We start from the raw sequence: 23,907 nt of genomic DNA on the forward strand, positions 1-23,907 counted from the left end.
TGTCATTCAAGTTTAAATAACTCACCCATTCAGAAGTTTACAACATTTATTTTTCATATTACAAAAGGGAGGGAGGGTGCTAAATTTGTTACATAGCAGTCCTATCAAAGCGGTAACATTGTAGAATGTAATGGAACAGACCAATAGTGTGGCTTAACGTACAGTCCTTATCGTCCTCATTCAAACCCACTGCAAAAGAAAATGTGGATTCTTGTTACATTGTCATGTGAAATATTCAACGAGCTCTACGTAGTTGTTCAATTAAAATGATATGATCAATTTAGGACAAAAATGACAACTTTAAACAATTTTCCTCAAGTGATAATACTATGGACCTTTGACACTTATGACTGGACAGTCAAGACCGGTTATGTGGCTATAACTTACCTGACCATGTGGGCAATTTCCCAGTTGGTCTCACAGGACATGGGGCCAACAATCTCCACGCCTTCTTTTGTCACAATGGCAATTTCATGCTATAAATAGACAAACGGTAACGTTACAAATAGCTACGACACTAGTAGCTTCAAAATAGAAACATTGACATTCCCAATGTGCCGTTGAAAATAACATCACATTCAGGACAGTTCCCGAGACTGACTCACCCTGTTGTAGGAGCGAGCGTCGCGATAGTATAGCACCTTGAGGCAGCGCTCAATCAGAGCCCGGGCCTCCTCCTTCGTGATCTCCACCTTGTTCTCTACCACCTCCCTCATCAGGGGCTGCATGGATACAAAGAATAACCTTACACTAAACAAACCCAGAAATACTGCAAGGGTCTGTGTAGAACTTCAACTGTGGAACATCCATTTTTACATACAGTATCAACATGAGGTAACATCTTAATTTTATGCAGAAGCATCATGCAGTACAGATTACTTCCAATTATATTCATACAATTTCTTGTTCCAGAAGGGGTTGCCACTATTTCAATATGAACTAGTGTAGCTCAGCTCTACAACCTGAAAAAGGAATTACAACTTTAGCCAATCTTTCAAATAGAAACTATGGCATCTTATCTTTCAATTGCTAAAGATAAATTATAAACTATGAAACGTATAGAAGTTAATACTGCCACCCAGTAGCAGTCCACTCGTGTTTATTAGCTTATTTGTCCTCTCACCTGGGCCAGGTAAGCGCCAAACCCTGTAGCCACTGTAGGTGCCTCATAGGCCACACCCAGCTTGTCCACGTAGCCCAGGAAGCTAGAGAAAAATACAAGTTATTAATTTATTTTGTTGTAGCTAGCTACTATAATTATTTATAGCTGCAGATCCCCAGTCAGTTAGATGTTAACATCGAGACCAGGGTAGGAGGTTTGTTAAAGGCAAAAACGAACATGACAACGGGCACTCCCACATTTCTAAGCAATTTTAAGAGCTCTACCTCTTGGCATGAACTCTGATAAGGACAAAAAAAAAAAAAAAAAAAAAAAGACTAGTTAAAGATGCTGAAAACTCAGGCCACCTCTTGTCATTGTAGAATCCACCGATGACCACAGTGTTCCACAGTGGGTTCATCTTGCTGCGGCGGTTGTACATTACCCGCGTCAACCAGGAGTGGATGGCTTTTGGGCTGTAGCTGTGGCCGTCACCTAGGAGCTCCTCATCAATCCTGGGACACAAACAGAGAGATCTGATCACTGGTGGTCCTCAGGGAGATAACCAAGCAAAGGAAATGATGCCAGAAACCATTCAAACAAAGCAGCCCCTCCAGAATGTTTCTCAGTCTCTTCCCCACCTTTAAGATGTCTTTAATGCTTCTAGAAAAATTGCAGGACACAAGATCAATTGGTGGAAGTCTGCATTACTACCTCAGTGGTACAATAACCCAGAGTCGTCTATTCCTATATATCCCCCAGTAGTCCAGAATGTTTTATATCTTGTCTGAATGTATCCCTCCTTGCTAAATGTTGTACTGACATTTTAATAAAAAGTATTTAGAAGATGTAGAAACAGATGGACTACATCTTACAATTTCACATTTCAGTGGTTGAACATCCATTCATATTTTTTTTCCAGTTTCAACACCACTTTATGGCGATTGAAAGAAAATGTACTCCTTAAACTCCAAATGTATCAGGAGGAACAAAAAAAACTATCCATATAACAGAGACAAAAGACCTCAGGTGGAATAAGCCTCCCAAACTTCCAGGGGTACCATTGGTCATTTGCTCTGCATTCACTTGCTACTTGGCTAAATCCAGAAGCTTCCTTGTCATGGCATGCAATCGTCATGTTGACCTGCACAGATTACAAATGTTCCTCTGAAACAATCTAAATTAAGATTTGGCCCTATTATTTCTCTCTCCATTTGCAGAATCACCCAACTCCAACCGGTACCTCCAATTGCACCATCCCTACGGTAAAGTGTGGTGGCAACATCATGCTGTGGGAATGTTTTTTGGCGGCAGGGACTGGGAGACTAGTCAGGATCAAGGGAAAGATGAACGGAGCAAAGTACAGAGAGATCCTTGATAAAAAAAAACTGCTCCAGAGCGCTCAGGACCTCAGAATGGGGCAAAGTTTCACCTTCCAACAGGACAACGACCCTACGCACACAGCCAAGACAATGCAGGAGTGGCTTCGGGACAAGTCTCTGAATATCCTTGAGTGGCCCAGCCAGAGCCCGGACTTGAACCCAATCGAACATCTCTGGAGATCTGAAAATAGCTGTGCAGTGTCGCTCCCCATCCAACTTGACAGAACTTGAGAGGATCTGCAGAGAAGAATGGGAGAAACTCCCCAAATACAATGTGCCAAGCTTGTAGCATCATACCCAAGAAGACTCGAGGTTGTAATCACTGCCAAAGGTGCTTCAACAAAGTATTGAGTAAAGGGTCTGAATACTTATGTAGATATGATATTTCAGTTTTTTTTCCCTGTCTAAAAACCTGTTTTTGCCTAGTCATTATGGGGTATTGTGTGTAGATTGAGGGGATTTAAAAAAATATATATATTTTAGGACAAGGCTGTAATATAAAAAAAAGTGGAAAGTCAAGCACAGGTGACCAGGAAGGATTAGCACAGGTGAGAGAAGGCATACAGTTCTTACGGTATCACAGATGCAGCTTATAGAATGCATCTCTCTGCACCTTCTGTATAGGAATGTGTATTGGAGCTATTTATATTTCATATGTGCAATAAAATGGGAACTTCACCCGAAAAGGTTAACATTTGTAAAGCTGATTCTTGTGGACGTGTTATGGACAGCTCTCTCCTGTGCCAGTAACTTTTCGTAGGGAATCGCCACTAAATATACTATGAACTACTCTATTTGCTGTGTATGTGCCTGCTTGTGTATTTGCTATATATGTGCCTTGGTCCATGATTGTGAATGGAAATATTCACAACGTATTGGGCTCCCGAGTGGCACAGCGGTCTAAGGCACTACATCTCAGTGCTTGAGGCATCACTACAAACAATCTGGTTCGAATCCGAGCTGTATTACAACCGGCCATGATTGGGAGTCCCATAGGGTGGCGCACAACTGGCCCCAGCGTCGTCCGGGTTTGGCCAGTGATGGCCGTCATTGTAAATAAGAATTTGTTCTTAACTGACTTGCCTAGTTAAATAAAGGAATTGTAAAAAATATTTACGTTTCTGAAAGAAACCTTAAACTTACACCATCTGTTCGATGATCTGCTTCATGTACTGGTAGTCTGCGTAGTCGCCGGAGGCACCCAGGATGGTGTTGTCGTTCACTTTCATGAGTCGAGAGATGTTACGGAACCGTGCTAGGGAACCATAGGAGCCCAGCATATCAGCTGCGATTATGACGCCACCTGTAAACTTCACTCCCAGCACTGATGTTCCTGTCACCATTGGGTTTCTTGAGTTAAGGGTGGGAAAAATGTGAAAGTTTGTCATGAGTAAGTCTTATTAGGTAACGTTACACTACAAATGCAATACAGAGGGATGCATGCTGAACTGCTGGACGTTTATTTAGACTCATGCATATATAATGAAACTATACCGGGAGTAGGATTAATTAAATAATATGCTTCAATAGTATCCTTTATTGTGGTGAGTTTTGTTAACTAGCTAACTAACGTTACCTCACTGCCATGTCATACTAGCATTAACCACCATACGTACACTATGATTAGGTAGCCAACTAGCGAGGCATAGATGGGCAATTTATCATAAGCCAATTTGTTGGAAATAGAATAAGAAATCCCGAGAGCATATGAAGTTTAGTTAGATACCTAGCTAGCGTTAGTAGCCCAACATAGCTAGCTGGCGTAGTTAACATAACTAGCTAGAGTAGCTACATCGGCTTGCTCCACCATGATGATGCAGCTGACCGAGGAAATCGAAAGCGTGAGGACATTATTAGGGATCTGTACTCAAATGACTCAAAATGATTTACTTACAGCGTGTGTTTGATAGGTCCGCATCCTGGGGTTAGACTACTGCCTGGAAATGAATAAAATTGTCCGGGTTTTGGTCCATTCTCCCAGAAATTGAGTTTCAACCCGCTTGGATCCATGTTGCAAATTTGCGGATGTGACGACAAACCTTGTTTTGTGTTCTGCTGCAAAGAATATGGAATTGTGGGATACAGGAGGCAGACAATTTTAACTGAAGCACAAAATTACATCTCTTATTTCTAACCACATGTAAACGTTTACCAGTAGCATAATCAATACAAGAAACTCAACAATAGCTGTATTAGTTTTATTATAAATGTTCAACAATAGCTGTATTAGTTTTATTATAAATGTTCGATGATTTAGTCCAAATGAAAGGAGTAGAAACAGAGGAGTTAAATTGTACTAAATGCTGTTAGAAGGTCAAGTTTACGTATGGTGCGTTCGTAAATTCAATCTGGAGTGCCAGAAAACACTGAGAGTGTGGTCTGGGCGTTCGTAAATTCTGAGCATTTCGTTCTCGGAGAATTCAGAGCGCACATTGGACGCTCTGGCCGGGGAGTAGGGTTGATCCGAACGTTTTGACTTCACAACAGCTGTCAAGCACCCAAGCTAAAGTTAGCTAGCTTGCTATCTACTTCCAGACATAAATGAGAGAACACCTCACTCTGACCATTTTTCTCAACCTAGCAGAACTGGTTAGGCAGTGTTCATGTTATCCAGAGCGTTGGTGACTGTAAACTGTGCAACAATTTAAATACGCTTTTTTTGCCGACGTTTACTGACACCGGACATTTTCAACGGGTGTTGGGTGTTCGTAAATTCATCAGTGCGCTCTTGCCTAGTTAAATAAAGGTTAAATAAAATAAATAAACACTCAGTCAAGAGTGCTTTGAAAACGGATCGCCAGAGGGAATTTACGAACGCACCCGTAGTAAACTAATTCTAGATCTGTGAAAATCCGCCCCAATAGGAAATAACATATTCCCATATGTGTAAACCAATCAAGTTTCTGTCACTAGGCAGAATATTGCCAGACGAGCCATCAGCTCAGTTACTGGGCAGACCAGTCATAACGCCTCCTATCAGAATAATCTTTAGCAAGAAAATAAAGCAATTGAACCAATAGATTTGAAGTTGCACTTGGTATCTGAGTAGAATTAGAACAATCCACCAATTGGAATTGACGTTTGCTTTGTAGTCAGGCAGACATAACATAGTTGTCCAATCACAAAAAAATCTGAAAGGGGATTTTTGCTGTAGCTTTGGCTCAGGTACTTTCTTTTTCTTTTATAAAATAAATACTTAAATAGGTTTTTATCATATATATCACAGAATAGTATGTGCAATATAAGCATTACTTTGATTTATTGTTGAAAAAGTTTTAATTCTGTTAGAATTCATGTTTCAAAAGATGTTTCAATGCTCGCTAATGTTAGCATTTAAAGCTAGCCCAGCTAGCTAGCTATCAAGCTTAGCTAACGTTAGTCACTTGCTAAGATTAAATAACAGCATTCAGTGAATCTACAAGTGTTAAATGCCTGTCGAACTTGTTTTGTTATCTTTGTTATATGTGCATTTCAATTCCCAGAAAACTGACAACCAGTGTGTGGCTAGCTAGCCACAGTGAATTGAAACATGTTGTGTGGATAAACCCAAAAAGCGGGAAGTATGCAAATTGTAGAATAGCATATGCCGAGACATGAAAAAGCCATTGTTAACGGTCTCAAATAATTAAAGTTGGTAGCTAGTTAAGAAGGCGAAGCGAATAGCTTGCAACGCTAGTGAGAAAAAGACCCGTCATGGCTGGTAGTGTTACTCCAAAACCATGCCTCTTATAGTATTTCGGCACCGTGCTACTGTAGTGACAGCCTGGTGAGCCAGCTTCACAGCGGCTGTACTCTGTCATTGCTCAATGCGCCATTGCATTATGCCTATCAAGCTTTATAATAATGAACACTTCTGTTTTAATTCTCCTACTTAATCGCCCTATTGTCATGTTTTGGAAATGCAGACAGCATCGTGCATGTTTTACTCCCATTTGTTATTATTATTCCAGACACTGATAGTGCGGTAGTGGGAGTGTCGCTGGCTGTTCAATTGACTGATGTGTTTTCTATTTTGGTGAAAGCCTTGTAGCTGTTGCATGCTTCATTGTACTAGATCTTGGCTATACAGTACACACCAGACTTGATCATTTTAAAAAAACAATTAAATGCAAATATTGATAGTACATTGAATATATTGACAGGAAAAAAATATTCTATTTCACTTTTGCAGTACAATCCATTATAAATAATCCTGAATTAATCGTGAATAACGATGAGAGAGAAAGTTACAGAGGGTCAAAGATCATACCCCCAGCCAAGACATGCTAACCTTTCCCCATTACCAATAACAGGAGAGGAGTACGATCTTTGACCCTTTGTAACTTTCTCACTCATCGTTATTCACTATTAATTCGGGATTATCCGTAATCATGGTAGAATCCACATTAGGTTAATGTAGAATTGTTTAGAAACATATTCTATTCCTATTTACAATAAAGTGACTCCAAAATGACACTACATAATTTATATTGGGCACAAAATGATCTGAAACACAACTAAAACGAAGTAGAAATGCATCCAACGAGTTTGTAGTCACAAGCTTGATGTAGTCATTGCGTGCTATGAATATGGGACAAAATACTAAACTTTTGACTACTTTATTTATAAGAATCTTTAGGCGTGTCATTAATTTTGACCCCTACAAGTATTACTTGTTAGACAAAATCAAATCATATCAAATCAAATTATATTAGTCACATACGCCGAATACAACAGGTGGGCAGGCACCTTACAGTGAAATGCTTACTTACGAGCCCATAGCCAACAATGTAGTTTAAAAAAAATACAGATAAGAATAAGAAATAAAAGTAACAAGTAATTAAAGAAAAGTAACAAGTAATTAAATATCTTTCTCTGAGCAATTGTATTAGTATAAAATAATATAATTTCCCAATTTGTCTAAGCATACAATATAGCTCAGTATTTCAATTACTTATTTTATACAGTCATTATTGCTCATTTTTTCAAGGGTGTCAATACTTTCGGCCCCCACTGTATATCTCTCTATTATGCGTGGGAATACTTTGGAACAGATGATTTTACCCATTGGTCAGAATATGCGGTTTTGATTGAACACCATACTTCATTGCATTCCATAAAATCTTATTATTGAACCTGGCTGACAACTCCAGGGTGAAGGAAGTTTCTGATGAACTCCACCAACGGAGTGGAGCAGAGAACAGGCCTTGTGGAATTCAGCTCCGACTACATCGATTCGCCCAAGGTCAATACTTCAAAACATTTCAATTTTGAAATGCTTACCTTGTACATATGTTTGTCCTCTGTAATTGCGTGTCTTTGTTTGTTTGCTGAAATCCACACTTTTCAATATACGTCAATCAAAAACTGCCGACTTGTTCCTTGTTGAGATTCAATTGGCACATGCACACTTGCGCTGAGTTGCCATCTTAGTGCAACAGCAATGAGCAAACAGTCTGTGGTTGTACTTGACTAACATTTATTGAAAAAGTATGGATTTAAGCTGTTGGGTTCTAACTTGAAATATCCTTATTCATGTTACCATATTAGAACTGGGTGTATGGAAATCTACTGAGTGAGAAATGGGAGTGCAAAAAGTTGACATTCTATCAGAACATGTTATTGTTAAATCTCATGTATCCTTTGGAGAGGAGAAGGGCAACAGCCTGGTTTCAGTCACTGATAAGGTAGGACAGCCATGAGTTAGGGAGGAGTGAAGAATGTGGGCCGAGATGTATTGGCTATCCAGATGTGCAAGGAGGAGCCTCCACCTAGAAGGAGGGTATAAATATATGGGCCTGTGTAAACATGTCTTTGTCTTTTCAGCTGTTTGACCCAATGGGTGAATAAACTTGGTTTGAGCTTTGACTGGTTGTCTGTTAGTTTTTCACTCTGTTTGTCAGAACCTAACAAAGCAAACAAAGAAAGGCACGCAACTACAGAGGATAAACATAGGTAAATGGAAGCGTTGCATAATATTTTCAATATTTTTTATTGACCTTGGGCATGTTGTCGGAGCTGAATTCCACAAAGCATTGTCTCTGCTCCACACCGTTGGTGGAACTTATCAGAAACTTCCTTCACCATGGAGTTGAGTTTAGTCAGCTACATTGAACCCTGCCAACTCATATCAGTACTACCATCATCATAGTCAGGTATGATCCTCAGGTGTTACCTTCCTAAAGAGCTGCTATTGTCAGTTTCCATTTCGATTTAAATGGAATAAAATGAAGGCTTCTTCTTGTCATCTTTTTTTTCACCTTTATTTAACTAGGCAAGTCAGTTAAGAACAAATTCTTATTTTCAATGACGGGTAGTTCAGGGGCAGAACGACAGATTTTTACATTGTCAGCTTGGGGATTCGATCTTGCAACCTTTCGGTTACTAGTCCAACGCTCTAACCACTAGGCTACCTGCCGCCCTGGGCAGCATTGCTGTTCTTGGGTACCTTATCAGATGAAAAATCACTAACATTGTGCATGTCCAATAACCAGCATTGTTGAGCATTGTTGGATGTGGAGGGATATATTTTCCATTCTCAACTAAAACTAAAATGTACTTTTAAAATGTAAAATGACAGCCCCCAGCCAAATGCCATAGTGCTTTGAACAGTTTTATCACATTTACCCTCCTCTCCTAATTTCAGAGGCCTCAGGGTGCGTTTGCCACCGCTGTGTGAGCAAACAATGACGGAGGACAGGTTGAAGGCAGACCCCTCCAAGCGGGAGGGTCTGGACTCAGGAGAGGGAGACACAGAGCCTAGCCTGCTGCTGCAGAAACTAAAGAGCAACATCTCGTAAGTCCCACCCCTCTGTCCACACAGCCACTGCTTAAATGATCAAAATGGACAATAAAGATTGTGTCGTATCAGCACCCTCTCCAACATTACCTGCTATTTATCTCATACAGCTAATCCATCAGTCTCATTAGAAAGTCTTCAGAAATGTGTTTGGGTCTAACTGTAATTGTTGTTTCTTTTCGTAGTAAGAATATACAGGGAAAAGTGGACGTTATCTTGGTAAGTGACGAGACATCTTTGGTATTGTATTGTGTATGAATTGCCTTGTCTATGAATGGTTTAAGACCCAGATTCTCCTATGTCTCTCCTACCCACAGCAAGATGTGCAGCGCTTCTCTGACAACGACAAACTCTACCTTTACCTCCAGCTGCCTTCTGGCCCCAGTTCAGGGGAGAAAAGGTGAACATCATTATCATCAGCAATCACTCTGGGTCTAGCACTCTATGATTGTCCTCCTGGTGGGACATATTTGTGTCTCTTCAGATGACTGAAGAGGCTGATGTATGACCCACAAATCCCACTAAATAGGCCAGTGTATGTGGCGGTAGTGGTTGATAGTGGTTGATGTTTAGCTTCTTTTGTTGTTGCCGCTTGTCCTCAGTGGCATGGTTGAGGTCTTTTTCATGTTGTGCAGCCCCACTGTGGATGGCCTTCCCCCATTTGTTTTATTTCCATTCAGTCCGTTAGAGATGCATTAGGTGTCATGCAATCAAGCATTAAAGCAGTGCTCCATCCAGAGGGGGTGTACTGTACCTACCTACTGGTGGTTTAAGGTTTGTAGAGAAGAAGTTTTGATCTGGATGTTATTGTGTACTTTTGAGATGCAAAGATTCTGCACAGGTCTGCGCAGATCAACAGATTTCAACAGACCATGCAGATCTATGTATCTCGAACATGCACACGTCTCCAAATTCCACAAACTCTTTTTCTCAGTCTGGCAATGGCCCCGCTGGCACAACTTAGGCGGTGGTGTATTTCTGCATCGATGTCAGCTTTGGAGGACAGAACACTGCCAAGGTAAGGGAAGAGGTCCACGTTTTCAAGGGTGTTATTGTCAACATGTACACACAGAAACTCAAGGAGCATACAAAGCTCAATAAAGGTCAGAGATGTACTACATCTGTTTGACAACCAGTCACATATTGACTTTTTCCCCAGTAACACTTAAAAATATTTATAAATGCTGTTATAAGTAGTTTATAAACTCTTAATTATTTAGTTAATAGTTTATCAATCAGTTAAAAACAGTTATGACACAATGATTGAAATTGTGTGATTGTTATTTTGGTGCATGTCAAAATGTGAGTGCACATTGATTATTATTGTTGCCAGTTCCACAGTGCATGTTTGAGCTGGAATAAAACAGCAGCAACATGAACCATGTGCTGGCTTTTCATCTTATTATTTGTTAACCTTTTCTGGGGCTCAGCACCGTTTGAGAAGTTTGGGATGTGCATATCTTCTTACAATTTAAACATTTTTTCTCACCAGCTTAACTATACTAAACAAAAATATAAAGGCAACATGTAAAGTGTTGGTTCCATGTTTCATGAGCTGAAATAAAAGATCCAAGAAATGTTCCATGTGCAAATGCCACAGATCTCTCAAGTTTTAGGCGGAGTGTGCAATGGGCATGCTGACTGCAGGAATGTCCACCAGAGCTGTTGCCAGATAATTGAATGTTCATTTCATAAGCCGCCTCCAACGTCGTTTTAGAGAATTTGGAAGTACATCCAACCGGCCTCACAACCGCAGACCACGTGTAACCACGCCAGCCCAGGACCTCGTCTGAGACCAGCAACCCTGACGGCTGATAAAACTGTAGGGTTTGCACAACCGAAGAATATCTGAACAAACTGTCAGAAACCATCTCAGGGAAGCTCATCTGCGTGCTTGTCGTCCTCACCAGGTTCTTGACCTGACAGAAGTTCGGGGTCGTATCCGACTTCAGTGGACGGATACAGATGAATCACGGTTTCAACTGTACCGGACAGATGGCAGACAGTGTGTATGGTGCCGTGTGGGCGAGCGGTTAGCTGGTGTCAAAGTTGTGAACAGCCGGTGGTGGCGGTGGGGTTATGGTATGGGCAGGCATAAGCTACAAACAACGAACACAACTGCATTTTATCGATGGCCATTTGAATGCACAGAGGATACCATGATGAGATCCTGAGGTTCATTGTCGTGTCATTCATCCACCGCCATCACCTCATGTTTCAGCATGATAATGCACGGCTCCATGACGCAAGGATCTGTACACAATTCCTGGAAGCTGAAAATGTCCCAGTTCTTCCATGGCCTGCATACTCACCAGACATGCTACCAATTGAGCATGTACAGGATGCTCTGGATCGACGTGTACAACAGTGTGTTCCAGTTCCCGCCAATATCCAGCAACTTTGCACAGGCATTGAAGAGCAGTGCGACAATATTCCACAGGCCACAATCAACAGCCTAATTAACTCTATGTGAAGGAGATGTGTCACGCAGCATGAGGCAAATGGTGGTCACACCAGATACTGACTGGTTTTCTAATCCACGCCCCTACTTTTTTTTTTTAAGGTATCTGTGACCAACAGATGCATATCTGTATTCACAGTCATGTGAAATCCATAGATTAGGGCCTAATGATTTTATTTAAATTGACTGATTTCCTTATATGAACTTAACTCAGTAAAATCTCTGAAATTGTTGCATGTTGCGTTTTAGATTTTTGTTCAGTGTAGTTTCAAAATGTGTACATTGAACTGTCACTTTTTTCCTCCACAAGAAAAATATATTGTTTTATCAGCAAAAGGTGGCTGCTGAGATATACTGATAGCTTGGTTATGTTTGTCCTGAGCAGCAGCAGCAGCAGTGACCCCAGCTCCTTCAACACAGCTGACCAGCTGCACACCTGCAACTGGATCCGTAGCCACCTGGAGGAGCACATAGACACCTGCCTGCCCAAGCAAGACGTCTACGAGACATACAAGTAAGTTATTGTAATGAGGCACAGCTGTGACTGTGAATTAGAAATGTACTTGTGAACCCGGACTACCTGCACATCAGTAAGAAATACTCGTTTTTTGTTTTCCATTGCAAACGCTTTGCTACGGTGTGCCGTAATGAAAACGACACAGCTAATGTTATGATCTATTGCCCCGGAATACCCCAGGAGATACTGTGAAAACCTGCAGCACCGGCCTCTGAGTGCTGCCAACTTTGGGAAGACCATCCGTGACATCTTCCCCAACATCAAAGCCCGGAGGCTCGGTGGCAGGGGACAGTCCAAATATCCTTTTAGTCTGTCAGGAGGTTGTTTTGGGAGGCCCTTTAAGTATTTTAACACAATTTTACTTTTGCTTGCCACAACTGCATTGACACCTGCAAATTAAGTATTCAAGCGTCTCCCTGAATGCTAGATGGAATTCAGGGATTCACCTATACTTCAATGCATCCTATTTGCATCCTATTTTTATATTGTTGCACAATGTGGGAAATGTGGATAGAATGATGCCACCGAGTACAAAGGATCAAACAAGTATTACCATACCCTCTCCACTTATCAATAGGTTGCGGTTCCCTTTTCTGTTTTCAGTTCATCCTTAACTCCTCCTCTGACACGTATTGTTATAGTGGAATCCGTAGGAAGACAGTGCTAAACATGCCACTGTTGCCAAACCTGGACCTGAAAAATGACCCAGTATGTATGACTAGTCAACTGCACTTCCTGTTTATATGATAGGACACAACCATTGCTTTTGCTATAGTTGTGTGCAAAAATGACTCTCAATGGTGATTAAGACTCTTCTTCCATGTAGTCGGAGCTGACGGAGCTGGTGCAGACCTACAAGCAAGAGGTGACGGAGGCGGCTTGTGAGCTCATCTGTGATTGGGCCCAGAAGATCCTCAAACGTTCCTTTGACACAGTGGTCGAGATCGCCCGTTTTCTTGTGCAGGAGCACATCGTCAACCCACGCTGCAGCCAGGCTGAACTCGTCACTTCTGCCGCGATGGCAGGTGAGTCTCAGTTTCCTCATCTCCATTACACTGTGTTCAGTCATCTGCAATACCATCCGCAACCATCTCATGATTGGAATTTCTTGTAACCATCAGTCATTTTTCTTTGTGTCTCACAGGAGGACCTGCAAAGCCCCACAAGGTGATCAAGAAGAATCCAGTACCGTCAAAAGGAGGTGGGCCGGAGACAGAAGGGAGCAGCTCTGATGCTAAGGTAGCGCATCAACAATAACCTTTCAAAGACTAAATGCAAAGTACAGAAACATACTTCTCGAAGTTGTAATAATGAGCCATATCTACTCATATCGACTTTATGTAACACAATGATGTTGTTTCTCTCAGAGGGATAAAGAAGTTGGGGATCAGTCGTCGCCAGGGACACTGCAGTCCAGTGACAAGCCAACCAAAGGGGCGGAGTCAGTACGCCCGGGGGGTCGTGACCTGCAGGTGGAGGCTCTGATGAAGCACCTGCCCCGAATCCTGCCTCGCAGCTCCGTCCCGGAAAAGTCCCAAGGCGGCGCTCTCCCCGTCATGATCCTCCCCCACACCGTCAGCCTATCCTACCCCGAAAAAGCCCCGCCGGTTACCATGGCGCCTGTGGCACCGTCGTCGGTGGTGCAGAGGGCCCGTGCCGTGACCAAACGGGCCCTCGAGGCTCCGACTGCAACCAGCGGGGGCCCCGGGCCGGGATGCACGCCAGGCAAGCGGAAACGAGGACGACCCAGGAAGCCACGGCCAGAGGACACCACCTCTCCGCAACCGCCCCCTCCGTACCTACCTTCGGTCAACCAAGCCCCCATCATGAAATCCCTCACCGGAGGGGTGATCCAGAAAGCCTGCTCGTCCTCCTCCTCTTCCCAGGTGGTGGAGGTTGTGTTCCAGGACCAGCATGCCGTGGTGCTCGGCCAGCTACATTCGGTAGCGGACTCTGGCAACCCAGAGCACCGGGGTGTGGTGCTCGAGACTGACCCACGGCCCCTGCTGCTGCTGCCAGGGACCAGCCACACAAACTGGGACATGGGCAGGGCCATGGTAGAGGTCATCCAGAGGGCACCGAGACCCCCCACCACCAAGAACAACAACAACTCCCAGTCTACCCCCCAGCACCGCCTGCCCCTGCCCACTTTGCTGGAGGATCGAGGTCAGGTGGAGATCACCCTCACTCCCACGGAGCCTTCGGAAGATCTGCCGACCCCCACCACCCAGGCTAGCTCGGAGGGCCGCCCTGCGCCTGATGACAGCACTAAGGTTGAAAGACCCTAGCACTGGCCCTCCCAGTCCCGAACCTCACCCTCCTTGTCCCAGAGACTAGGGAGCACTAAGGGACTTTATACTACCCTCAGCATGAGGATAACCACGCCCAATCCCCCAATCATCTTCTCCCAGGTAGCAAGCTTCATCTTGCTCCACACAGTCCCTCTCCCATCTTACCGATTGGTGGAAATCCGAGATTGGCGGCACAGAGAGCCAAGATTGATGGAGCCAAACCCCTGTTGACCTTCCATTAGTCCTTGCATTTGACAATGTAAAAAGGTCCGTTTATAACTCTCTGCTGTGACTCTAACTGCATGTTTTTCTTTGTAATTGTGAGCGAAGAGATAGATAAAGGCGTCTCCATACTCCTGAGATTGGATTTCTTGTAGTTCTGATGATGAGGAGGGGCTATTTACGGGTTCGGACCATTCGAGGTTCTAAGTGCTACTCTCCCTGAGAGGAACTCCCCTCAAAGCGTTCTTTTTTAAATCTTTGGTTGTGTTATTTTGATGTTTGTAGTTGTGCTTTCAAATAGACTTCCAGAGTAAAGGCGTCCGCATGCTTCCCAGACTAAACAGTTTGGAAGAGTTTGTGCATATATTATGATGACATCATCATGTCATCATGTTCGGGCACATGCAAAACAAATTCTAGAGGCAAGCCGAAGTCGGTAGCTGAAGTCTACGCCCCTTCGTCAGTGATTGGTCAACAGTCGGGATTCTTCAATAAAGTCTTTGTTGTCATTGAACAAGAGACGACTCATTTTCATGCACATTATTTCATTGAGAAATACTGCAACAAACATCTTAGTTAGATGTAAAATTGCGCGACTAAGATCTTTGTAAAAACGTCTAAATTAATGACAGATTTCTTGAGTTATCTTAGATGAATTCTGTCTATTTAGAGGAAGTGTATACTGACTCCGGCGTCTCAAAATGGACAAACAGTACTATTGCTGCACCGTCGTTGGGTTTGCCAAGCCATGTGTGGCTAGTCGCCAACCACACTGAAGCATGCTGACGCCTTAAGAAAGGAGAAGGCATGACACTGCTGGTGCAACTACATTTAAATGATGCTCCTGTCAGGCATCAGAACTGTATTCTAAAACATTGTGTGACAAGTTTGTGAGTTTGCCCCCCTTCCCCAAAACCCCTAAGCTGGAGTATGACGGAAAAGCGAGCACTTACCTGGGCGTAATTCCAATATTACAGCACTTCCTGTTAGCGACTTAGTGTAGATGACAAAACATTATAGACACCATATAGGCAAGACTATGACAAACAGTCGTTTAGGTTTGCCTTTGTATTTTGAATTTACAGCACCTCAGACAAAGGCATCAAAGCACAAACCTGCGAGCCTAGTGTAAAACCTTGAGCGTGGCAAAGAAACTTAATGGAATATTAGAGCTGATTTCGTAAATAATTTAGCCTGACGCTAATGTAGTTTGCCAAACCCTTTTTTATAAGTACCTGTATAAACTCTAGTACAATAATATCATTTTCACAATTTCAAACTGTCTGGCAGAGACAACTGTTGTTTAGCCACCATTGCCTGGCTTTGCCTAGGGGTGCATACATCTTATGTGGTTTACGTAGCAGTACATGATAATGTAAGATACTGATACCCTTCTCTCCAAACCCAGCATATTCTCCAAAGTATGATCAACCTTAAATAGGCTGGTTATGTGTTCTTTTTTTATACCTGCCATCCTTTGACAAGGGAAGATTTCAATTTGTAATCTCCAGCCTTAGCCCTTTTGGAATTAAATTGAAACAGATGTCAAGAATATTTGCACTGATATGAAGAATGCAAAAAGGGAAGAGCCTGTTAGTTAATAATAGTAATGATTACTAGAAATTATAAACTGGGTGGTTCGTGCGCTGAATGCTGATTGGCTGAAAGCTGTGGTATATCAGATTGTATACCACAGGAATGACAAAACATTTATTTTTACTCCTCTAATTATATTGGTAACCTGTTTATGATTGCAATAAGGCACATCGGGGGTTATGTTTAAAGGCTGTATTTAGGCACTCCCCGTTGCGTCGTGACTAAGAACCGCCCTTAGCCCGTGGTATATTGGCCATACACCACATCCCATCGGGCCTTATTTCTTAATTAAACAATGATTAAAAACATGATTGTTATGCTTGAGGTAGTTTTGGAACAAGCAATGTTAGCTTTATTTTTCAATGGAGTTGATTGTCAAATTTGACTGAATTGAGAATAAGCACAACAGAATTATACTTTATTATTAGCTTATGCCACGTTATTGTCCTTTTGTAAACTATGGGCTTATGAAGAGACAAACTGGATGTAAATTCATGGTGCATACATTTGGTGCTGTAATGGTGATGACTCAAGATTGTCTACACACTACGCTATTTTCCCGGGAAAACAGGGATACCCTGTCTGTCTTCAAACCCTGTAGATTTTCTTCCCTGCCTGTATGTAGTACAGGGGTGACCAACCATAGACATACATGTGGCCAACCTTCTTGTAGGCAGGCTTTTGTCCCTGCCCTGTTCTTACACACCTGATTCTATTCTACTAATCAACTGCTCATTATTAGCTAAATCAGTTGTGTTAAAGCAGAGCTAGAACGAAATCCTGCACACTTTGTAGCTCCCCGGTGAGGACGGTGTGCCGCCCCTGATCTAGTATATTCTATTGGTCTGTTAATTGTGTAATTACATGTGCATAGTTATAGTAACTCACCTTATCCTCATTCATGACATTGGACTATGAGCTAGCAATGATCTCCCGAGTTGTATTAGTCAATCGACAGATCAAGTTAATATCAGTAAAAGAGGTAGGTTTGAATGAAGACTACAGATTAACTGTAGGCCCAGGGGACTTACATGGGAAACCTCTTCCATAAATAAGTATATGTCCTTTAGTGTGCAGTCAAATGAGTATTGCAGTAAGTGAATGAGTGAGTGGGAGAACTTTCACTGTGGAGCCACGGTGCTCAAAAGAAACGGGTCAGAGAATCAAAGATAAGGATCGGGATACGGGTAGCAGTGCCTTGACCTTAACTGCCGGTTAAACCACATCATGACCGACCTTGGTCAAGCTTTGCAGATGCTCTGTTGATGGTGGTAACACTCTAAACTAGCCCGGCTAGCTATGTAGGGGTTAAGTAGCTTCATAGCTTTGCTTTGCGGTTTGTTTGAGTTCATGCAAATAAAAAGTTTGCAAATTAGTAATTTTGCTCTTGTTGTTTTATCAAATCTATGAAAACATTTTATCATATGTGCTTTTGTGGATATAAGTCTGTGAAGTTTCATTTATTGTACAGGTCACTTGAAGTACAGTTTTAACATGAATGTCTTTGAATTTCAAAGACACTTACAGTTCAAAGAAACCTATCCATGCATGGTTTTATGTGACAGTGATTCTATTACTCTAAAATAAAAAATAAAAACACTGTTACTCCTAGCTTAGAAAAATGTCAAAACTTAAAATGTATTGACTAGGGGTTTAAAAATGGGATGTGTTATCTGTTTTAGTTTACATGTTTAACCCCCAGGTTGTGTTTTGCACTTTATTCATACCGGAAGATTAACTAATTTATAATTGGTGTACACATAAAAACAGAATCCTGATTTGATAATTAAGTGTCACACCTTACATGTTAGTAATTGTAATCCAATTCGTTTTTTTGTAAATCATCGTCTCAGAGATTTTGTGACATTTACATCTATGCTTCCTTTAAAAAAACACAACTAAACAAAATGATGCCAACGACTAATGTGAATATATTTTCCTATGCTGACTGTAATAAATGTTGTTAAAGGTAACTGGAGGGATGTTACAGTAGGTGTTGATCGTTTCTGTGTCATTTTTTAACTCTTCTCTTAAAGTGGCAATCAGCAGTTGAAACAATAAGAAAGTGTCCTCTGTTTTGTTAAAAAGCTGAGGGATGGGGCTAGAGAAATGTAACCACTTCATAGACAGAGCTATGGATGCAAGGACTGACAATCCATGACATCACAATTATAGTTTTAGTCATGTTTTGAGGCTATACAGTGTACATTTACTTTGGGAGTAAAACAAGATTGTATTTTGGGTTCTTAGGGGGTATGAGAGTTGAACTTAGCTCATGAGGCATTTATAACCCACTGGGCACAAATTGGTTGAATCAATGCTGTTTCCACTTCATTTAAATTACGTTGAACCAACGTGGAATAGACGTTGATTTGACGTCTGTGCTCAGTGGGAAGCTATATTCTTCCTAGAATTAATGGGTACGTATAATTCATTTATAAATCCAAAAATCGATGTAGTGTAGTTACTGCAGATTGCCCCTTTAAAGACACACTCCAGCTATTGTTTTACTTTTCCTGTTTAAAAATAATATCCCACATATAAAGACAGTAATGTACAAACAATTAAGGTTGAAAAAATGTTTTGAGCAAAATAGTTACCTTTTTTACACAAGTGTAAACTTCATCGAGTAGGCCATTCAATGAGTTGGTCTGACGGTGCCCTCAGATGTCATCGGCCTCCCGGCTTGCTTGCGGAAAGCTAGAGAAGCAATAAAGAACATAAGAGGAAAGCCCCCCCCACCCACTACCTATTGTGACTTTTGTTAGGTAAATCAGGTGATAAATTAGCTGAAAAGGAGACTGGAGTAGGACTTTAAGAAAGGGAGAGGGAGGGCCATTGAGGCAATGGAGCTGTTTAGGTTTATTTGTGTTTCATTTCTGCTTTGTTGTTTGTACTTATATATACAGTATATATAAAGAAATATGTTCAAGAGGCCTTTGCTTTGAGTTCTTCCTAGTCTCGGAACCCATATTAAGCTCTTCCAGACCAGATGCTATCACTGGAGAGTAAGGAGATTCTACAGTCATATGAATCAAATTCAGTCAATGATTGAATTGAAGTTTGCTCTGCCTGGCCACAGTGGCTAAGGGTCCCAAAATGTTTGTTTTTTTCCTAACAAAGTATTTTCAGAATCGCAGCCCTAAATTATGAAAAGTATGTTATGTATTGTCTAATCATTTGCTTGTAGTTTGGGTAGTGTACCACAATGCACTTTCTGGTCCCAATGATCAACCAATTTACAGAAATTCACCCGTTTTACTGGTACCAGGGATTTTACTGTACCACAGTGGAGTAAAAGGGAAATGAGACTGGTGTCTCGTCCCACATTGGCCACCGGGTGGCATACTATGCACAGACCAGTGGAGGCTGGTGGGAGGAGCTATAGGAGGACAGGCTTTTTGTAATGGCTGGAATGTAACATCCTGACCAGAGTTCTTATGTGTTTTGCTTGTTTAGTGTTGGTCAGGACGTGAGCTGGGTGGGAATTCTATGTTGTGTGTCTAGTTCGTCTGTTTCTGTGTCCAGCCTAATATGGTTCTCAATCAGAGGCAGCTGTCAATCGTTGTCCCTGATTGAGAATCATATATAGGTGGCTTGATTTGTGTTGGGGATTGTGGGTGGCTGTTTCCTGTCTCTGTGTTTGTGTTCTGAACCAGATAGGACTGTTTCGGTTTGCCACATTTTGTTATTTTGTTCGTTGTAAGTGTTCACTGTTTTTATTTAATTAAACATGTTGAGCACTGGCTACGCTGCGTTTTGGTCCGATCCCTGTTTCACCCCCTCTTCTAGTGAAGAGAGGGAAGGCTGCCGTTACAGAACCACCCACCAAACTCGGACCAAGCAGCGTAGCAACGGGCAGCAGCGGCAGCAGCAGCAGCAGCGGGACCAGGAGAAATGGACATGGGAGGACGAGCTGGACGGAAAAGGACCCTGGGCAGAGCCAGAGGAGTATCGCCGCCCCAAAGCAGAGCTGGAGGCAGCAAAAGCAGAGAGGCGGCGTTTCGAGGAGCTAGCTCGGCAGCAGGAGCCGGATCTGGGTTACACCACTTGGGAGGAAATAGACAGGTGGTCGGTTGACCCAGGGAGAGTGCCGGAGCCCGCCTGGGTTTCGATGGAGCAATGTGCAGAGGGATACCGGCGAATGAGGTTAGCACGACGACGCGGTAAGAAGCCCGTGAAGAAACCCCAAAAATTTATTGGGGGGGGGGGGCTAAAGGATAGTGTGGCGAAGTCAGGTAGGAGACCTGCGCCCACTTCCCATGCTTACCGTGGAGAGCGGGAGTACGGGCAGACACCGTGTTATGCGGAAGAGCGCACGGTGTCTCCTGTACGTGTGCATAGCCCGGTGCGGGTTATTCCACCTCCCCGCACTGGCCGGGCTAGATTGAGCATTGAGCCAAGTGCCATGAAGCCGGCTCTACATATCTGGCCTCCAGTACGTCTCCTCGGGCCGGTGTACATGGCACCAACCTTATGCATGGTGTCCCCGGTTCGCCAACACAGCCCAGTGCGGGTTATTCCACCTCCCCGCACTGGACGGGCTACGGGGAGCATTCAACCAGGTAAGGTTGGGCAGGCTCGGTGCTCAAGGGAGCCAGTACGCCTGCACGGTCCGGTATATCCGGCGCCACCTTCCCGCCCCAGCCCAGTACCACCAGTGCCTACACCACGCACCAGGCTTCCAGTGTGTCTCCAGAGCCCTGTTCCTCCTCCACACACTCTCCCTGTGGTGCGTGTCTCCAGCCCAGTACCTCCAGTTCCGGCACCATGCATCAAGCCTCCTGTGCGTCTCCAGAGCCCTGTACGCACTGTTCCTTCTCCCCGCACTCGCCCTGAGGTGCGTGCCCTCAGCCCGGTACCACCAGTGCCGGTACCACGCACCAGGCCTATAGTGCGCTTTGAGAGTCCAGTGTGCCCTGTTCCTGCTCCCCGCACTAGCCTTAAGGTGCGTGTCTCCAGTCCGGTACCACCAGTTCCGGCACCACGCACCAGGCCTACTGTGCGCCTCAGCAGGTCAGAGTCGGCCGTCTGCTCAACGCCGCCTGCACTGCTCGTCTGCCCAGCACCGTCTGTACTGCCTGCCTGCCCAACGCCGCCTGCACTGCTCGTCTGCCCAGCGCCGTCTGAGCTGCCTGCACTGCTCGTCTGCCCAGCACCGTCTGAGCTGCCTGCCTACCCAGCACCATCTGAGCCATCCGTCTGCCCAGCGCCGTCTGAGGCATCCGTCTGCCCAGCGCCGTCTGAGCCATCCGTCTGCCCAGCGCCGTCTGAGCCATCCGTCTGCCCAGCGCCGTCTGAGCCATCCGTCTGCCCAGCGCCGTCTGAGCCATCCGTCTGCCCAGCGCCGTCTGAGCCATCCGTCTGCCCAGCGCCGTCTGAGCCATCCGTCTGCCCAGCGCCGTCTGAGCCATCCGTCTGCCCAGCGCCTTCTGAGCCATCCGTCTGCCCAGCGCCATCTGAGCCGTCCGTCTGTCCCGAGCCATCTGAGCCGTTCGTCAGTCAGGAGCCGCTAGAGCCGTTCGTCAGTCAGGAGCCGCTAGAGCCGTCCGTCAGTCAGGAGCCGCCAGAGCCGCCAGCCAGTCAGGAGCCGCCAGAGCCGCCAGCCAGTCAGGAGCCGTCAGAGCCGCCAGCCAGTCAGGAGCCGCCAGAGCCGCCAGCCAATCAGGAGCCGCCAGAGCCGCCAGCCAGTCAGGAGCCGCCAGAGCCGCCAGCCAGTCAGGAGCCGCCAGAGCCGCCAGCCAGTCAGGAGCCGCCAGAGCCGCCAGCCAGTCAGGAGCCGCCAGAGCCGCCAGCCAGTCAGGAGCCGCCAGAGCCGCCAGCCAGTCAGGAGCCGCCAGCCAGTCAGGAGCCGCCAGAGCCGCCAGCCAGTCAGGAGCCGCCAGAGCCGCCAGCCAGTCAGGAGCCGCCAGAGCCGCCAGCCAGTCAGGAGCCGCCAGAGCCGCCAGCCAGTCAGGAGCCGCCAGAGCCGCCAGCCAGTCAGGAGCCGCCAGAGCCGCCAGCCAGTCAGGAGCCGCCAGAGCCGCCAGCCAGTCAGGAGCTGCCAGAGCCGCCAGCCAGTCAAGAGCCGCCAGCCAGTCAAGAGCTGCCAGCCAGTCAAGAGCTGCCCGCCAGTCATGAGCTGCCCGCCAGTCATGAGCTGCCCTCCAGTCATGAGCTGCCCTCCAGTCATGAGCTGCCCTCCAGTCATGAGCTGCCTTCCAGTCATGAGCTGCCTTCCAGTCATGAGCTGCCCTACAGTCATGAGCTGCCCTACAGTCATGAGCTGCCCTACAGTCATGAGCTGCCACTCAGTCATGAGCTGCCACTCAGTCCGGAGCTGCCATTCAGTCCGGAGCTGCCTCTCTGTCCTGAGCTACCTCTCTGTCCTGAGCTACCTCTCTGTCCTGAGCTACCTCCTAAATCATGTGGGGGCCTTGGGGAGGATTCTTAGGCCAAGGTCGTGGGCGAGGGTCGCCACTCAAAGGACGCTAAGGAGGAGGACAAAGACAGTGGTGGAGTGGTGTCCTCGTCCGGCGCGGACAGATGCCCACCCAGACCCTCCTCTTGAGTTTTAGGGGTGCGTTCGGAGTTCGCACCTCAGGAGGGGGGTACTGTAACGTCCTGACCAGAGTTCTTATGTGTTTTGCTTGTTTAGTGTTGGTCAGGACGTGAGCTGGGTGGGAATTCTATGTTGTGTGTCTAGTTCGTCTGTTTCTGTGTCCAGCCTAATATGGTTCTCAATCAGAGGCAGCTGTCAATCGTTGTCCCTGATTGAGAATCATATATAGGTGGCTTGTTTTGTGTTGGGGATTGTGGGTGGTTGTTTCCTGTCTCTGTGTTTGTGTTCTGCACCAGATAGGACTGTTTCGGTTTGCCACATTTTGTTATTTTGTTCGTTGTAAGTGTTCACTGTTTTCGTTTAATTAAACATGTTGAGCACTGGCTACGCTGCGTTTTGGTCCGATCCCTGTTTCACCCCCTCTTCTAGTGAAGAGAGGGAAGGCTGCCGTTACATGGAATTGAATTAGTGGAACTGAGTCAAAAATGTGGTTTCCATATCTTTGATGTGTTTGATACGGTTCCATTTATTCCAATCCAGCCATTACAATGAGCACATCCTCCTATAGCTCCCCCCACCATCCTCCACTGCCACAGACATAAAATTAGTTAATGCAAATATGAGCACATCCTCCTATAGCTCCTCCCACCAGACTCCACTGCCACGGACATATGCAAATTAACGCAGTGAGTGCACAAGACAAATATAAAATCTTCCTGATATGCAGAGAGAAGTCACACAACTCAGTTGGGAAGATTCCAAAGATGATTTTATTCTAGGTTGAGTCTTTGAGAAAGTTGTGACATAGCAAGTTGATATTCCAATGTTATTTATTTCCAACATTGGTTATTCTGAGCTTCTTTTCAAATCACACAATGTAAAGTAGAGACCATAAACCATCATTTGGGTTTATGTATGACTTTGGTACTGAACAGATAGGACCAATGACGCATCATACGTTGGCTTCATGCCAAGGGATGTGTTCGCTCAGATTCACTGCCCATTGATGTGATAACGCTG

The 23,907-nt window shown here is 44.6% G+C and overlaps 2 protein-coding genes across 7 annotated transcripts; one reads left to right on the top strand and one right to left on the bottom strand.

Moving 5' to 3' along the window:
• Positions 1-32: 32 nt before the first annotated feature.
• On the bottom strand, positions 33-7,767 carry LOC139558651 (proteasome subunit beta type-4-like). The gene is made up of 8 exons (XM_071373914.1): positions 7,744-7,767; positions 4,376-4,536; positions 3,625-3,831; positions 1,468-1,614; positions 1,124-1,205; positions 606-722; positions 388-476; positions 33-189 (listed from the first exon to the last, which is right to left on the bottom strand). Exons 1-8 carry the CDS (start codon positions 7,750-7,752, stop codon positions 177-179), a joined length of 825 nt encoding a protein of 274 aa, XP_071230015.1. The 5' UTR covers positions 7,753-7,767; the 3' UTR covers positions 33-176.
• On the top strand, positions 5,562-18,344 carry LOC139558648 (DNA-binding protein RFX5-like). Of its 6 annotated transcripts, XM_071373908.1 has the most exons (12): positions 5,606-5,646; positions 7,614-7,705; positions 9,107-9,256; positions 9,445-9,478; positions 9,577-9,659; positions 10,194-10,277; positions 12,106-12,234; positions 12,418-12,534; positions 12,867-12,945; positions 13,064-13,262; positions 13,382-13,476; positions 13,605-18,344. In XM_071373908.1, the coding sequence occupies exons 3-12, from the start codon at positions 9,147-9,149 to the stop codon at positions 14,523-14,525; spliced, it is 1,851 nt and encodes a 616-aa protein (XP_071230009.1). In that variant the 5' UTR covers positions 5,606-5,646; positions 7,614-7,705; positions 9,107-9,146; the 3' UTR covers positions 14,526-18,344. The 6 variants fall into 6 exon arrangements, with proteins under 6 accessions (XP_071230008.1, XP_071230011.1, XP_071230012.1 ...); XM_071373907.1 differs by lacking the exon at positions 7,614-7,705 and having other exon boundaries at positions 5,562-5,646; XM_071373910.1 differs by lacking the exon at positions 7,614-7,705 and having other exon boundaries at positions 5,562-5,646; positions 12,112-12,234.
• The last annotated feature ends 5,563 nt before the right edge of the window (positions 18,345-23,907 follow it).

This window comes from Salvelinus alpinus, chromosome 29 (assembly GCF_045679555.1).
Source record: "Salvelinus alpinus chromosome 29, SLU_Salpinus.1, whole genome shotgun sequence".
NCBI classification, from domain to species: Eukaryota; Metazoa; Chordata; class Actinopteri; order Salmoniformes; family Salmonidae; genus Salvelinus; species Salvelinus alpinus.